The 17,886-nt window shown below is 34.6% G+C and overlaps 1 protein-coding gene across 4 annotated transcripts; it reads right to left on the reverse strand.

Annotated features, from left to right (window-relative positions):
- Window positions 1-404: 404 nt before the first annotated feature.
- Window positions 405-5,579, reverse strand: LOC132303666 (putative FBD-associated F-box protein At3g50710). Of its 4 annotated transcripts, XM_059801021.1 has the most exons (6): window positions 5,420-5,578; window positions 3,566-3,849; window positions 2,985-3,091; window positions 2,696-2,827; window positions 2,325-2,594; window positions 405-659 (listed from the first exon to the last, which is right to left on the reverse strand). In XM_059801021.1, exons 3-6 carry the CDS (start codon window positions 3,063-3,065, stop codon window positions 603-605), a joined length of 540 nt encoding a protein of 179 aa, XP_059657004.1. In that variant the 5' UTR covers window positions 3,066-3,091; window positions 3,566-3,849; window positions 5,420-5,578; the 3' UTR covers window positions 405-602. The 4 variants fall into 4 exon arrangements, with proteins under 4 accessions (XP_059657004.1, XP_059657003.1, XP_059657002.1 ...); XM_059801020.1 differs by lacking the exon at window positions 2,985-3,091; XM_059801019.1 differs by having other exon boundaries at window positions 2,985-3,849.
- Between the last annotated feature and the right edge of the window lie 12,307 nt (window positions 5,580-17,886).

The raw sequence follows: 17,886 nt of genomic DNA on the forward strand, positions 1-17,886 counted from the left end.
GGAAACCATGGGTGGATATTTTACCAGTTAGGATACATGCAAATCACGACTAAAACGAGTGTAGGCGCGTTCAACGTGCAGTACGGATAAAAAAAAAAAGAAAAGAAATTAGCTAGCAGCATGATTTTACATTATATGTTTTGAAAAATTTCCCGAAAGTAACACAAAGGTAACATGAATTCTCAATTTCTAAGACGTCAAATGATTTTACATGGGTGAATATTCTCGACTTTTAAGACGTGAGATCAAAGCTTTACCGGTAAACTATCTCTACCTTGAACTTACAGGAACGCTAAATTGAGAGACAACCAGGTCTAACGGGAGGAAACTGTGGGTGGAAATTTTACCGGTTAGGGTAGATCCTAATCACGACAAAAACAGGTGTAGGCGTTTTACACTAGCAGTAGGGATAAAAAAGAAAAGAAATTAGCTAGCAGCATGGTTTTACATTATATTGACTGATTAGGATTAGATCCTAATCACGACTAAAACGAGTGTAGGTTTACAAGTATTTCCATCTTTCTTACATCAATCTGTTAAAAATCAAAAGCCAATATATACATACACACAGAAAAATATACAAATACTCCTCTGGTTCTAGGCTATGGGTCGGGAACAAATATGTCATCCTCATCCTCATCATCCATCTCAGGCAGAACCTGGGAGGAGGAAAATATACGGTTAGCCAATAGAGAAGTAACACACTTCCGATTTCTAACAGCCTAATATGCAAAACAAAAATAAATAGAGAACAATGAACATTTAGCAAACTAAATCAGAATATAAACAATAACTCCAAATAGAAAGTTATGATTCAAGGACATACTCCCTGGTTATCAATTAAACCTGTAGGACCCTCATCAGGCTCCTTTATATTTTTGCTAACCCTCAAAATTTTTATTTATCTTCAAAACCTTTTCAGAACCATTTACCTTGGGACTGTGCCCCTCGTGTGAGTCTTCGTTTCCTTTTGGGGACTATTTAACCCTGCGACGGTGCCCCACATTAAATTATCAATACCACAGTCTGTACAATTTCTCAGTTTCATTTCATGTCAACCTAAGATACAAACCGTCTTTCATATCAACTACAAATTTGATTCACATCAATAAACATATATAGAACCTGCAGTGATTTCAACATCATAATAATTTTCATTCAAATAACATTTGAATTACAACCAAATACACATATATCACATTTCATTTCAAAATTCAGATAGGTTAACAATTAAGTCAAGTGCAATCTCAATTCATATAATTTAACAACTCAATTTAACATAAAACAATGGAAGATATAATATTTATGCATGAACAATGTAATTAGGACAATAATCTAAAAGTTAAATAATGAATTTCTATATGGAATTTAGAATAAGAAAATTCCCTATCTGAATTGTAACGCTTTGAAGTTTGCAGACTTTTTTTTTTTTTTTTTTCCTTTTTCTTTCCTTTGGTCCTATAAAGCTTGATATGAGATTTCCTTTTTCTAAAATAAACATGCAATATTCACAGTAAACCAACTCAACTAAACATGCAGATTTATGCTCAAAAGAAAAGAATAAAAATTCAGGATATTCCAGCCCGTGTAGAAGGAGATCAGTTAAAAATGGAATAGAGACCAAACAAACCTTTCATCTTCTTCTTTACTAGTTAATAATGTACAGGAAAACTGCAGTATCCCATGAAAATCATGGTATGAGCAACAAAAGCAACTTTACAAATGAGAAATTCTCTATAACATCATTTATGGCCCTGTTTGGGATTACTTTCGAATTGCCACCTCTGCATTTATTATTATTATTATTATTATTTTGTTTTTCTTTCTTGTTGACCCTCTTAAAGCATCCCCTAATCCACCAACCTTTGTATTTTATAGAGATCCATTTTTGAATTGTTTGGACAGCTCTTCGTAACAGATTTGAGAAACTGTTTCATGGTTTAATGGACGTTTCATATATCAGACCAAGTGCCTCTCATTCTGTTAAGTGAAAAAAATGAAATTCCAACCATTTCCAAGCAACAAAGATCTTCATCAGCGTTTCAGCTATCTCTTCTCACCCCCTCAAAACTAGGCCCAAAAGCATCTTATGTTAGGGTTGATCCTATCTTCTCCCTCTTGCCCCCTAGGATTCCATTTTGTTGAAGTGTTTTTTTATTGATAAACTTAATGGAAGAAACTATTTTTCAACTTCTTATAAGCATAAACAAGAGGAAGCATAAAACGAGATAATATCTTAACCATGCACACTCCCTTCAAAAATAGCACAAATTGCTCGCAAAATAAAATTTCTAAAAAGGTAACACGAGGAAATATCAAATAACCTCAACTCGGCAAGTCCTGGAGCGCCTTGGTAACATCAATACTTTTTCGCAGATCTCCAACTTTCCCCAATCAGGAAGACAAACAGGATGAATAATAAGTTTCTCCAAAACTCTTGAATTGTTCAAGAAATACTCTGCCATTTTAAGCTCATGACTATCCGCTGAGAACTGCTTAATTTCAATTATCTTTAGGTGAAACAACAAGCAAGAAGGAATGTGTTCAAGTTGATACCAACGGGATGTTGTTTGGTTTCCCTCTTTTGCAAGTCCCTAATCAGATGAGATATATAAATAGTAACAACTCCAATTTAATTGCTCAAGTAATTTTTTTCCATTAAAACAAAGAGGTTTGATAAAAACTAGTGCTTTACCCCAAAAATAAGAGTTTCCAGCCGTGGTGAGCTTTGAACAAAATCCAGTAGCATTTTCCATTGAACAGTTCGGTGATAACCAAGCTCCAAATAAGTCAAATGGTCAAACTTTGGCAATGGAAACCTGTAAAACTGAAAGATGCCAAAAGAAAACGAACTTAAGTCAATTAATATTTGAAGAAGTAACAGGCACCTGTTGTCTCAAAAGTAAATATGGGGAGGAAAAAATGAAGAAGAAAAGAAAAGAAGAAGAAGAAGAAGAATATGAAGCAGAGTTGAGCAAGCCAACCTGCATCAAATTATCAGATAAATAAAGCCACTGAACTCTACATATTCTTTCAACAAATTCTGCTATAGCAAGTTTTTCCATGGATCCATCATGAACACGTCCGTCTCCTTGAAAGAAACTAATGTCAGCTTTGACACAAGCATTTAATTTATTCACTGAGTAGATTTCTGGTGCAACCTCTTTGTATTTAAGCTCTTGAAGATTTGGTGTATTAAGCACAAACTTGTACTTATAGTCATCATCGGAATCATATTCACCAGGCATACCAGAATTATCAAAGCACACCCGACAAATTATAGTTAGACTCTAGAGAGCCGGAGCAAAAATGTTAAAAACACTAATATTTTTACAATCACATTCTTCTATGGACAAATCTTCAAGCAAAGGGCAGCTAGAAAACAGCCTGTAAACTGAGCCATCATCCAAAAATCTAAGTGAATTAATAACGAGAATTTTAAGACTCTGTAGATGAAGCAAAGTAGGAACAAAATTTAATAACGAGTACATCTCAGATGAAATTTCTGCAAATCTGATACGTTGCGTGTAAGTACTCGGTAGACAAAATTTATGAAGCTCGTTACCACTAAACTTTTTCTTCGTTTGTAATCCTTAGAAGGATTTGTAGGTACAACTACCAACCCATCATCAAAGTCTAGAGTAGTGATTGAGGTCCAGCGGTACTTCCACTTGGTTGACAGGACACTAGTTGCCACTGCATTCTTTGTTGGAAGGAAAGAGAGGATATAGCCTATAAGACTTCTTGGCAAGTTGCTGATCCTGTCTTCATTACCTTCCACACTAACTTTCTCATTATGCACCAGGCGACGTTTTGTAATTGAATCCATAACTTCTGTGACAATTGGTGCTGAAAAAAAAAAGAACTAGTAAAATAATGCAAGTGAAACAATGTGAACTACTTATAGTCTATATATAGAGTTTTGAACGTACAAATAGTGGTAGCAGTAGTCGCAGTAGTAGTAGTAGTAGCAGTAGTAGTAGTAACAATAATAATAATAATAATAAGGAAGGTTGTCATATCTATAATCTATTGAATAGACAACGGCCACATGAAAAATAATGCTCTAAAAAAAGTGTAGCGCCTTCTTCAAAAACCTACTTTTGTTAACCAAAAATGGTGACACACCCAATATAGACATGTCTTCATTTTTTATTTTATTTTTTGGGTTTGTTTGCCGAAAACATAGACTGAAATTTTTGTTTGAAAAAACTGTTTTACCGTAAAATGAGATATTTTCTTAACCTGTTTGAATTCAGTAAACCTATTCCTCAAAGATAACCACTAAATAACAAAATCCTAATGAATCACACAATATAGTTACTGGGCATATTCTTAATCCATATCTTTTATACATAGAAAATGGCATTGGGCAACTTCAAGCTCATGCTCGGCTCATTTAAGAAGCGACTTGAGCTCGTTCGTTAAGTAAACAATCCGAGCTCAAAATTGTTTTCTAGGCTCGTTTACTAGCCCGTTTAAGGCGCGACTTGAGCTCGTTCGTTAAGTAAACAAGTTGAGCTCAAACTTGTTTTCTTAGCTAGTTTAGTAAACGAGTCAATCCTGAACAACATTGAGCTCGGCTCGTGTACGCTCATATATGTTCGTAAACATAACCTCGTATAGGACTATGAATACGTTTATAAACATAGGTTTGTATGTATGTTAATAACTTAATGATCGTAAGCTCATGAACATAGGTTTGGGTAGGCTCGTATACATTCATGAAGAAGCCAAAACGATCTTGAACACGAGCTCAAATCGAGCTTGAATTATTTTTGTTATTAAACGAGCCAACTCCAAGCTCAGGTTTTCCAGCTCGAACAAGCCGAGCCTGAACAGACTCAAGCTCGGCTCGAGCTCAGTTCATTTGCAACCCTAATCATCATCATTGCCTTTGTACCACTTAAATATATAAACAATAATTCCCTTGAAATGACTGGAACCAACTTCTGAAGGTGTCAACCAAAAATAATGATAAAATAATGATAATTAACAATTGGTTGGGTAAGTCCAGGGGTGTAAAAGAGTCAAGCCGAGTTTCGGAGTGTTCGGGCTCAGCTTGTCAAACTTAAGAGAGTGTCTGAGTTCAATTCGTGTTCAATCGAACTCGTTACCGATAATCAAGCTCAATTTGACAATAATCGAACGAAATCAAGTAATATGAACTCTATTTATGTATTAATCCCTTAATTAAGAAATAGAGTTTGGGAATGAATTGATGAACATTATTCAAAGTACATGTATATCATGGGAAAAGTTGAAAAGACATATCTGCGATCAAGTAATATACACAATTCAATGCGTATATAAATCATTTCAACTCAAATATTCATCTAACATATCAAACTCTTATTGCATGAAACAAATATTATAGAGAAATTAAAGCGAAAACAACGAGAAAGATGAAGAGATATACCTTAAACTGCTTGGAAACCGACTAAATTTCAACCGCGAAGTAGTATTGTCGGCATTTTGGTCGGCGATCGGTGGTTACCAGGCCTATGGTGGTCGTCGTCCGTCGATTTTGCGTAATTGGGAATACTCTACCAGATTAGGTCGTGTGAATGAGAGAGACGGGGGTAGAGAATTGCCTAATTGCAAAAATGGATAATGGGCTTGTGAATTATATGGGCTTGGGCTATATTATTTTAACGAGATGGATTAGATGGACCATGGGCTTGGCCTGTTTCATTTAAAACTTAAAAGGGTGAATGGTACAATAAAGCAATGTATATAGTACAAGTAATTATTGTAATTTGTAGATTTAGGCGATATATTTTTGTCAATACCAAAACAATTGTTTTGTGTTAGTGTTTTTGATATAAATTGGAATTATGTTTGGTAAAGAAAATTCGTTTTGGAAAATTCAAAATTTTGTTTTTGTTTCTCTGCTACAACACCAAAACACACAATATCACCAATTTAGTGATATAAGTTTGAGCCAAAAAAGCTAATATGTTATGAACAACTAATATTAGTCATTCCAAAAATGATATAGTTCCAAATTTGAAGAACAATATAACAAAAAACAATATCATTAGGCATTTCAAATAAGGCCTTAGATTTTCATATAGTTCATTCTATTATATAATCTTTTATATTTTTACCTACAAAATTATTAAATTCATAGATATATTATTTTTCATTCTTTTGAGTAATATCATACATATCCTAATACAATAGCAGAGAGGGGCCACTTTGAGACTTTTGAAGCCCTCGAAGGAGTTTTTGTTTATAGAGGATTAATTTCATTGACACCCCCTTAAGTTTGGCCAAATATTACATTAAAAAGCATTTTGAAAATTACTATCACTCATATTACAAAAGTTTGTTTCGTTTTTCATTCACACCCCAACCTTCGCTTGCAGAGTTCTGACACCCTATAAAAAGAAACAATTAACCTTTGACTTTGTCAAAAGAAATTTTAAACCTAAAAATTATATTAAAAGACTAAATTATCCCATAATGTTTTTCAAATTTACAATTACATTATATATACTTGTTTTAGATGGAGAAATTCTTCAAATTTTTCATGAGAACCTGATATATATATATATATACACACGCACACACACACACACATATATATACACATACTCTTTCTCTCTTCCTAATTGTGTAAATTTCACTCCAAATTTCATTCTATCTTCTCCTGATATGCGTATCAAATTTTGTTGACCCAATGAGATGTGTATATCTATGGTGGCTGGTCGGTGGAGAGAGTGGCTAAGAAAAGAATACAAACCTAAGTGATAGTAATTTTCGAAAAGTGTTTTAATGTGATATTTAGCCAAATCTAATGGGGTGTCAATGAAATTAACCCTTATTTATAAAATCAACAATTGGGCTCTAGTGTTATCCAACTTAGATCGAGTCAAAGTCAAAGGTCAAAGAGTTATATTTTTGAATTGATTAATAGCATTTTTAGTAAAATGATAATTTCTTTTCAATATAAATATAATATAAATATATATATATATATATATATATATATATATATATATATATATATAAACTCTAAAGGGTTGATTCAAGTGGGTAAGTCACTTGGCCTAATGCCTCGAGAAGTATCAAGTCTAATGTTCAACTCCTCTTGAGTGTGTGTACGCATGTGTATGTGTGTATATATATATATAGGCTAGATGAGGCTCTTGACAATTGAAATGCTCATGTTAAGAAAAGTTTGAGTGGAGGTATGACTTGAATACTGTTTATGACAACTCTTATGTTGTTTGGTGTGCGAGAGTGGAATGAAATGATCATTTTCAATGACAAATATATTAAATTAACAAAATAACATTCATCTTTAATTTTTTAAAAAGAAATGGCGGGTGTCAGTGGATGGCGGGCACAATGGTGGTGGAAGTGGAAGGTGGTGGTGGTAATGGTGGTGAAATGCGGTGGCGATGACAATGGTGCAATAAGAAGGCAACAATACTGGTGGCGATAACAATGACAGTAGTGGTGACAATGTTTGTGGTGGAAGGCGGTGCTGGTGGCAATGATGGTATGGAAGGCGATGGATATAGTAGTGATAGAAGGTAGTGATGGTGGCAATGACAGTGGTAAAAGACAGTGGAGGTGGTGATGGTAGAAGGCAACGGCGGTGGCAGTAATGAGCGTAGAAGGCAATGAAAGTGGTGGTGGTGGAAGGAAGCTGTGGTAATGGTGGAAGGTGGTGGTGGAAGGAAGTTGTGGTAATGGTGGAAGGTGGCAGTCGTGTAAGTGGTGGTGGTGGTGACCGTGGCTATAATGATATGATCATTTTCCTTCCTTTCCCTTTCTTCAAATTTTGCGGATAAATTTTTTCCGTTGTCTTTTCCTTTTTGAGTTCTGTGTCTCGATACTTAGTGTCATCTCGAGTGCACAGAAATGGTTTCTGAGACTCTTTCATGTGGATTGACAACTTCCTTTGAATACTGCGTCATTTTCACATTTTCACTTTTTGGACACTATTCACTTTTAGTCTTTTTCCCTATTTTGTCTTTTCTCCGTTTGTCACTTTTTGGCACAACCTCACTTTTCATGCTCGGAGTTGGTTTTCAACTTCATGTACCTTCATCCTAAGTGGTTTCCACGAAATACGTATCTTTACTTTTGTAAGAAAGTACTCTGGTTGCTCCCGGTGTCCGTAGGGGCATGGATGCACAGTTTTTCATAATCTTTTTCTTTTCTTAGAGTGTTTTTCATAAATATCTTTTGAAAATATTTTATTTCAGGGGTTTTTAAGAAAATATTTTTGGAAGATATTTTCATTCTGGGTCATTAGTGCAGTTTTCACTTTTTGGATGGGCCATTGTGCAATTAATGAAAGTTATTGCAAAAATGTCTCATTTTGAGCTTGGGTCCTTGTACGGGACTCATTTTCACTTTTTGTCGAGTTGTATACTCTTAGAATTGACTTCTGGTCGTTTTCCCCCACTTTTAGTGTTTCTGGCCCCTAATTGCCGCTGAACTTGTTCGGGACATATTTCTCTGCTCGGGATTCAGTTTTTGACGCCGTTTCTTTTGTTATTCATATTTTCTCATTTTGAATCTTTTTTGTTCACGGAGTTTTGCCGTTTGAGTGCGTTTGCTCAAATTTCAATTTTCCGGACCCGGCGAGATTCTTTCGGGGCACTTTTAGGGTTTTACAATAAATAGGGGGTTACAAAATTTAAAAAGTCACATTCTCCTCTCTTCAAGCACGACCAGCAGCTCCCATGGCAGCCCAAGGGAGGCTGCCACTCTTCTCCTCCCATTTAAACCTCCTTCCTTTTGTTATAAAGTCATAGTGCCTTTACGTTTTGTATTTGTCTTGACTACACACATCTTTCCCCCTTATTAGAGCCCGTTTTTGGCCAAAATTTTGAGTTCGGGTTTGAGGTGCAGTTAGGATTTTGGTAGGTCCTTTTTAGAGTTTAATATTCATGGCGTTGTCCTGTAATACCCCGTATTTTTAAAGAGTTTATTTAAATCAATTTTGTATTAGGTTAATTATTTAATGTGTAGATTTATTCACCTTTGAATTGTGTATGCTAAATTATTAAATTAATATTATTGGTTTGTACATGTAATATAGATTAGATGCTCTATATATTATAATTGGTTATGTTTTATATTAATTAATATTAGTTTCTTAAAGTATTATATTTGTATTGTAGTGTATTAAGATTAAATAATAATAATAAAACAATGTCATGATGTAAATTTGATATTAGGATACGATTAAATTTACTATGGTAGAATTTTAGGTCAAATAACTTGACTTAGATTGCCTTCCATTAACTTAGTTTAGGTAGGAATGTTTGGCTATTTAATATAAAGTTAGATATTTGTATTATATATATTATATTAGTTAGTATATATAATAGTTAGCTAACTTACCATTTGAAGGAAAACTCACGTAAGTAGAAGAGCAAAAATAACAGTGAGTTATTCTAGAAGAGTGAAAGGAAAAGAGAGAGAGAGAAGCTTGGACCGGCGTAGGTGATTTTACCCGACTACACGCAACCGGCGGATTTGTTTCAAATCCATAAGGCAAGTTATTATCTACTTTTCTCCTTTAAATCCATAAATTAATTATTTAATTTATTTAGATTATTTTGGAGCATAAAGAGCATGCTAGGATTTTAATAAATTATTATTTTTAGTTTATTAAATTAATGAAATTTTAATTATCAGGGTGTTAGATATTTATTTATTAGTCTATGTAATTAAAATATAGCTAAAAATAATTATTTAAGACTTTAGGGATTTTTTTTGAATTTTCTGGAATTTTCCGGAATTTTTCTGAAATTTTCGGCAAGCTTTCCGGCCACCGGCAGTGAGGAAGGTGACCGGAGTGATCCGGTGTGATGCGGCGCACTGTAAACCCGCATCCTGGCCATTAGTTGAATTTGATTGATCCGGTGCATCGCAGTCCATGTTACTACAGTACACCCGTATCAAGAACTTTTGGATTAGGTGAAGATAAGGTAGATTCATCCAGTGTAGCGCGCCCATAGCAAGACCATGCAATCAACGAACCAAGAAACACCACGTCAGCAGGAACCATTAGAGCGCGCGTGGCAGCACGTGCGCGCGCGTGGCTGACTCCAAAAGCGCGTGGAGATGCGTGTAAGAGCGTGCGTGTGTGAGAAACCTTAGGCCGCGTGGGGAGGCACTGGGAGGCGCGTGAGGGCGCGTGTGGGACCTCTACAGCTGCTGGAAAAGTCCAGAATACCCCTAAGGACTGTTTTGTAATTTCTAGAACCTTCAACTTGTATTTTTGGACCTCGGGTTGATATTTTCGGGATTAACGGGACATTAAATTATTATTTTATTACCCGTTAATTATTATTATGTTTGATTAATATTTCTAAACATTAATTATATCATTTACAGTTTGGATCGCTATGGTATAGTTGTAATTAATGTAATGACATATTTGAATATTAATTGTGTTATTATTTAATGTTAAATGAAATGATTACATGATTTGATTCATATAAATTGTCCATTATACATTACAGAATTATTTATGTTGTTAATGATATACAAATCATTATTATTATACTGTGTGCATTTCAGGAGGTAAATGGACTGCTAAATAAATTATGTCGCATTTATATTATATGAATTTGTTGCTATATAGAACCATGTAAGCTGACTAATAAATTGAGACTCATTTATACCTTATGCATTCGTTGTTATAGACAGATGTGTGGCTGTCGGGGTATGTGGTTTAATATTATTGGCATGTGTTGCCTAAGTGATATACTCAGTATATACATTAGTACCTTGAGATGTGTTACCACTGTGTAGGACTTATAGTCTGTGTTGTAAGTACCGTGCACCCTGTATTAATAGCTGATTTCCCAGGTAGGGAAAGGAGACACTTAACCACCTCATGTGAGTCTAAGTGATCACCGTCTATTCTGGTTGAGGTTATATTATACATTGTGTAGTTTCATTAGGGTGTATACAGGTATAGTATACTTCCTAATATTAATGATTAATTTATTTGATTATCTGATTTGGGTCATAGTAGAGAGGACTTACTCGTGGGGTTGATCCACCATTGTTGTTATTTCAGGACACGATTAGTACCCGTTTCAAGGTTGAGGCTTAGCAGTGTGGGACCACCATCCGAACTCATCTACTCTTACGGTCTTATCCAGGGTAGAAGTTTTATGTATTATTTTGCTTTTAGTTTTATTTACTTCCGACGTTGAACTTTCAGGTTTATATTTAGGGATCCTTGACATAGGATTTCCAAGTTGTATAAAGGAGTATTGTATTTAATAAAGGATGGATGAATGTTTTAATAATTGGCTTTCCTTTCCGGTCTAAGTTCTTCTATTATTATCATTTTGTATTCCATGTTTGTTTATGCGTGAAAAATGTGGGGTGTCACATGTTCCCGACAAAACTCCGAAGTATTGTCGAATTCGGAGCCGTTTCATTTTGGTGTCTTTTGAGATTTTTATCTCAAATTGAGGTAGGGGATGTTTTAGGATTATATATGTATTGTATTGAGTGTTTCACATGATTATACAACTTGTTTGCATGCCTTGTATCAAATCTAGAAAAAATTAGTAATATTTATTTCTTTGTATGAAATGTAATTTACAAGGATGTATATAGCTTAGAATTGAATTGTAGCATGACAATAAATTATGTTTGGATACGTTTGTTAACATATATTAAATTGGAATTAATTGGAAAAGAATTGCACTTTTTATTTAATAATTATCTTTTGTGAAAGTTTAATTATCATAGACGTACCTTGTGATACCCTTCAGATCCTAGACATGGATTGATCAGGCCCAGGTTCAAACCCGAGGGAATATCAAACAATTAAAGTATTTTAAAACGAACACAGAATATAAAAATGAAATATGAAATAGAATAAAGCTGAAAGAAATACTACTTATAAAAACCTCAACCAATAAAGATTAAATAATCCAATCCTTCCAAAACCTCTAAGTGTACAACTCGGGAATCCATCCAGTGGACCCCTAAATAAAATCCCAACCGAAACTGAATAACCGGAAATAAAACCAAGTCTAAAACATGGAATGAAATCCTACGTCGTCGGTAGAGTGAATGACCGCCTCTGTTGAGCTGAACAAGCCCTAAGACTGGAATCGTCCGTTACCTGAAAAATATAAGAGTGGGTCAGGCCCACGAACAAGTTCTAATCTAACTGCAATCCATACAGTGACCCGATACGTAGATACACCCTAGATATCTCAACAATATCTATCTAATCCATATATATATATATATATATATATATATATATATATCCACACTAAGGACATTCACTGGACTATATAAGGGGGTTTCAACCTGAATAGAAGGCAACATGCAAAACGCACCTAAGTAGGTATGAGTACCTAAGCCTAACAGGGTATACCTAAACCTATCATAGTCAGCTACGCATCCACTGCATATACGCGCCCTAACCATCGACTCTGAGATTCAAGCTCATATCGTGGTACCATAATCATATATATAAAGTCCGTCCAAAACCAAAGTATGTCATTCAATTCTTTGTTGATTTGACATAAGACTCTTAATCCGGTTAGCCACTCAACTTACTTAGTCGATCTGACTTAACCCCAAATAACAATAAATCCAGATAGTCATTCAACTTACTCAGTCGATCTGACTTAACCACAAACAACAATTAATCCAGATAGTCACTCAACTTACTCAGTCGATCTGACTTAAATAAAAATTAGGATTCAATATTTTATAATCCTTTCCTTTAATCTGATAGGTTAGGTCTTAGTATTTTGAGCTAAACCATCCCGAGTATGCCACCGTCCCATACCGGTGCATACAATCCTCAATATCAATGTAAATTACAACACATAAATAAAAGTTTAGCAATTTACAGTCTAAACCATCCTCCAAATAATTGCAGAAAGACGTTTAATATTCTAACAATTGAAATCCAAACAATAATCCATGTAATTACAGAAAAAGATTTAATATTTCAACAATTAGCATCCAGAGTATGCATAGATCAAACCTAATAAATAAATGACCCTATCATGCATTTAAAATAAGTTTTATAAACATATTAAATCCCATTAAATTTCTAAAATTTAATTAAGCAATTAATTCGTTTTCCATTCGTTAACAGCATACGAAGTACATTAATTTTATACTGTTTGTTCCATTAACTCAGAGGTAAACTTTAATCAATTTAAGGTCTTAATAACACCCAAGATTAACTACTTAACCCCTCTGTGAAGTCCCAGAATTTATCCAAACAGTTCAAACCCTCCACAGTCTAAAAACAATTCGTAAAAACAAATCTAAAAACCAAAATTGAGAGAGAGCCTGCTCCATGACTTTGAGAGCATGCTCTTTATGCTTGGAGCCTTCTTTTTTAAATCAAAGAACTTTCTCTTTTGGCATGGAGCCTTCTCTTTCAAATCCAGAGCTTTCTCTTTATCAAAGAGCCTTCTTTTTGCTTACTACGTGTCTTCTGCTTCATCTCTGGCATCTTCTGACCTTACTGTTCTTCCTCTAAATTAAACTTAAAGGTCTTAAATCACATCTAGTATTAATTCAGACCTTGGTTTATTACAGTAAAATTCAATACAAGATTAAAACAGTGGCAACTTTTTATGCTAAAACAGAGACGATGCAACCATACATGTTAGAATTATTGCAGATAAGTTTTCACAGATAACAGATAATCAAAGTTAACATATAAAAATCGTGCATGGTTCAGTTAATGTCCAATTAAGCCAACGGGAGAGAGGAAGAAAAGAACTTGCCTTTGCAGTTTTGGACTCAAAACCTTGTTGCCGTCTTTCTAAGCTTTTCCGACGATGTCCGACTACTGTCAACTCAACCTGTTACTGTTCCACCTTCCCTCCTCCTAGGTTCGTTCGTTAATTCATAGCCGAAACCCCGACTGCAACCTCTCTGTATTCTCATAAGTCTTACTCTGTTTTCTCTTAATATGCTAGGTACGTGAATAGGGTTTTTCTAACCTTAACAAACGTGTTGCTCTCTATATATATAGGCTTGAATAAAACCCTAGTCCCTGTATGATTAGCGATAGAACCCTAATTACATCCGAGTCGGCCCATAGAACAAAACTCAAGTTAATCTATGTCGGATACACCTACGGGACTTCAAACAGAAACCCTAAAGAACTGACGTATTTAAATACTCATTTATTTACCTAATTAAACCATTAAAGAAAACACTAAAGGACACATAAAAACAATTTACCAATTAAATTAAATAAGTCAATTAAATCAAATAATCCAAATGATTCAAATAAATTCAAATAAATCAAATAATAACAAATAATGCAAATAACCACGTAACAAAATGATTAAATAATTAAAAATGCAACCAAATACTTAATTAAAATACCAAAACTATCTTTTCAAAATTAGGGGTATTACATACCTTACATGAAATTAACTTGTGATATGCTTTTAAATTAAGTCTCGGCATGTACTCTAACATACTTTAATTTGAGAGCATTTGGATGAGTATGAAAATCTAGAGATTTCAATTAAAAGGCTTAATTAAAATCTATTTAATGGCTCCATGGGCTTATTTAAGTTTTTGATGTGATATATGTGATGACTATGCTATGTCTTTTAACATATATAAATTTGAGGTTATTTGAAATTGATTTGAAATCTAGAGAATTAAATTATTTTTATTTAATTAAATTCTATCGCATTGTTTCATGGATCTAATTATGGTTTAGAAGTTGTTTCTATACTTAGATCATGGATTTGGACTTGTTGCGTATTCACTTGGTTATGTTTTAAGCATTGAGTAACATTGTTGTTAAATTTATATTCATGGGTTATGTTTTCAATATTGAATTATGTTGTTATAGCGTGTAACGAATCGCACACTGAAGATTCGACATGTGATGTTATTATAGCGTGTAACGAATCGCACTCTGAAGATTCGACATTGTCATCTCATAGTAGTTGTGGACTTAGTGTATGTAGTGTATGTGTTTCCAAATTTGGTTGTGCTTGGTAGATAGTTGATTATCTTGTATATTCCTGTTGATATATACGTTATTGCACAACTTGTTAATTTTGGAAACTTGGGGATGTCGTTGTTTGACTACAATTAGGACATGGTTCTAGTACGGGGGATTATCCCTCTACAGTCTAGTATGCACATAGGGAGGTTACCCATGGGCTAGTAACCCTAAAGTAACTATATTGTCGGTCTGATCCGGCGTGATGTCCAAGTATCCACTTTGTTTGATTTCGCTTTTCATTTCAAGTTGATAATTAGATGATATCGTAACTTGTTGTTCCTTAATTGGTTTCCTATTTTGAGTTTCATGATGTTAACTTTGAGAAATCAGGCTCTATGCGTTGTATTGGGAGTTCCAATGTTGGTTAAATGGCATTCATGTTGTGATTTGTGTTTTGATGTTCAAATGTAACTTAGGAATGATCCTATAGATTCATTAGAACATAGACGTTGGTGGCATGACCCATTTTAGTAGTTTTCGTGTTTTAGATTTCAAGTTGAGAACTTTGAGAATCTATATCTTGTTACTTTGTATAATATGCTTCTATGTTATTTAAATTGCATGAATGATATGTTTTATCCTAGAAATGATTTAAGGTAGTTTAGGATGTTTCTTGAGTCTCATCTTGGCATAGACGTTAGGTGGCATGGGCCCCTTTAACATGTTTCACCTTAAGGTGATAAAATTGTAGAATACTAGGTCGATGCATGCTCATTTCTTACGAGTAGCTTTATGTTACTCATCCACGTAGTGGGGACATTTTTCAGGTATAGGAATCTAGGTTGAGATTCTCATCATGCTTGGATGATTTATGGACTTGAAGGTTCCATTTTGCAAAGGTTCGCTTGAAAAGCCATTTGTAGTCTTATATGTGTCAAATGTGTTATTTGATCCTAACTTTGTAATGTGTGCCTAAGTACACTTTTTGATTCTCATTTTATGTATAAGATATGAGACCAAGGGTCAAACCATATTTGAAATTCATGTATATTCATAAATGTTAAAATTGCCTTAATGAGAATATTATGAAAACTATGTGTTTTAATATGTCATTTATGCGCCGGAGTGTGCATTGGGTGTGAAATTCACTATCTAACATTCATTTTATATGTATGAGGTGTGGCCAAGGGCCAAACACCATTTTGTTTTCATTTTTGCATTTTAGTTTCATATATTGTGTTTTGGGCTAAAATAGTAAAGTCTGAGCTTTTAAAGGTTCATTTCCAAATCGGGTGGTGCAAAGTGTGTACGAGCACATTCATTAGGACTTATTTTTATGCATGAAGTGTGGCCAAGGGCCAAACGGTAATTTGAAATCATTTGTTGATTTTAGTTTTCAAATTTCCCATTTTTAGTTCATTTTTGCCTTTTTGGCAGTGGGGGGAAGGGGGGTTGAATTTTGCATCGGCGGTATTTTTAAGCCGCGGATCATTGTACTTCATCCTAATAGGTAAGTTACGTCTGCGTGCATGATCGTTTTCAGGGAAAACCCTTTCCTTGGTGAAATGAGCTTCCTTTGGATTCATTTCATATTTTTCTTGCATATTAGGGTTTAAGGGCATTTTGGGATTTTCCTTCGAGAAATAAATTCCGGTCTTCACATGATCACTTAGAAAACGTTATTTTAGGGGGGGTTTCTTCTTCGTATTTTCCTAGAAAATTTCGTCTTGGTGCCAGAAATCCCGTGCAAAGTTCACTTTTCTGTTATGCTTATAGCAGCTTTTTAACCCTCTTGCCCTTTTCTGATCTAGGGGTATTTTGGGTATTTCACAGTATATATATATTTTTATTTCCTTCCACATTGTCGGGTAGAAAACATGATTTTAGGGGGGGGGGGGTTCTTCTTTGTGTTTTTGCAAAACAAATCGTTTTGATGCCGAAAATAACTCGCAGATCTGGAAACCTGGTGCGTTTCAGGTTTTTCCGAAAAATGTTCTGATCTTAGGGGCATTTCGGGTATTTCACTTGGAAAATAAAAACTTCTCTTGACATGGTCATGTAGAAAACATGATTTGGAGAGGGGGCATTTCGTCACAACTTTTTTCCAAAAAATATCGTTTAAGCCCCCCAAAATCCCATTTGAATTCCGAAAATCTGTGCAGGTCCTGATGAAACTTTGACGCTTCATATCTTCTTCGTCCCGACTCCAAATCAAGTGATTTTTGAGTTTAAGTTTATTAAATTTTGCTTGTCTATCTAACGGTATGCACGGTTGCATCCAATTCTATATGAAAAGACCATTTTACCCCTTGTAAAGTACCTTTACCACACTGATTTTAAACCCAAAAGTTAGTTTTTTTGAAATTTTGACGTTTCATATCTCCTTCATCCGGATTCTGAATCAAGTGATTCTTGAGTCTAAATTTATTAATTTTCCCTTGTCTATCTAATGGTATGCTTAGTTACGTCTATTTTTGTTTGAAAAGACAATTTTACCCCTCGTCAATTACCCTTGCCGCACTAATTTGAAACCCGAAAAGTTGATTTTTTTTGAAACTTTGACGTTTCATATTTTCTTCATCCGGACTCCGAATCAAGTGATTCTTGAGTCCATCTTAATTGTTTTTCTGTTGTCTTTCCAGCGGTGTGCTCGGTGGCACTCGAATCCATAGTTTCAGAAATTATTATTTTTCCCCTAGGGACTTATTTGTCATATTTTCGATCTTTTGCTTCCGTATCAATTCTCATTGAGTTCCACAACCTCATGGAAGGTCACTTTGATTTCTTAGAGTCTTGTTTTCTGTTTTCGCTTTCGCATTTCGGATCCGTTACCGGATCATCATTTCGGTTCATCACTGACGCACTGGCCTAAAAACCAGGGCCGTCATAGTGGCGGTGATGGCAATGACAGTGTTGGTGGGAGCGGGAAGGCA

The sequence above is a fragment of the Cornus florida genome, unplaced genomic scaffold (assembly GCF_030987335.1).
Source record: "Cornus florida cultivar Cherokee Brave unplaced genomic scaffold, ASM3098733v1 CherokeeBrave_3.0.0_Hap2_Chr04, whole genome shotgun sequence".
Lineage (NCBI taxonomy): Eukaryota > Viridiplantae > Streptophyta > Magnoliopsida > Cornales > Cornaceae > Cornus > Cornus florida.

What these genes read in the sequence shown, in the direction of transcription:
- LOC132303666 (XM_059801020.1), bottom strand. Translation starts at nt 3,829, where the DNA reads ATGGATTCAATTACAAAACGTCGCCTGGTGCATAATGAGAAAGTTAGT. An exon ending in AACGAAGAAAAAGTTTAGTG is followed by an intron (nt 2,828 to 3,565) that starts GTAACGAGCTTC and finishes GGCATCTTTCAG; the next exon opens with TTTTACAGGTTTCCATTGCC. An exon ending in CCAGGACTTGCCGAGTTGAG is followed by an intron (nt 660 to 2,324) that starts GTTATTTGATAT and finishes TCCTCCTCCCAG; the next exon opens with GTTCTGCCTGAGATGGATGA.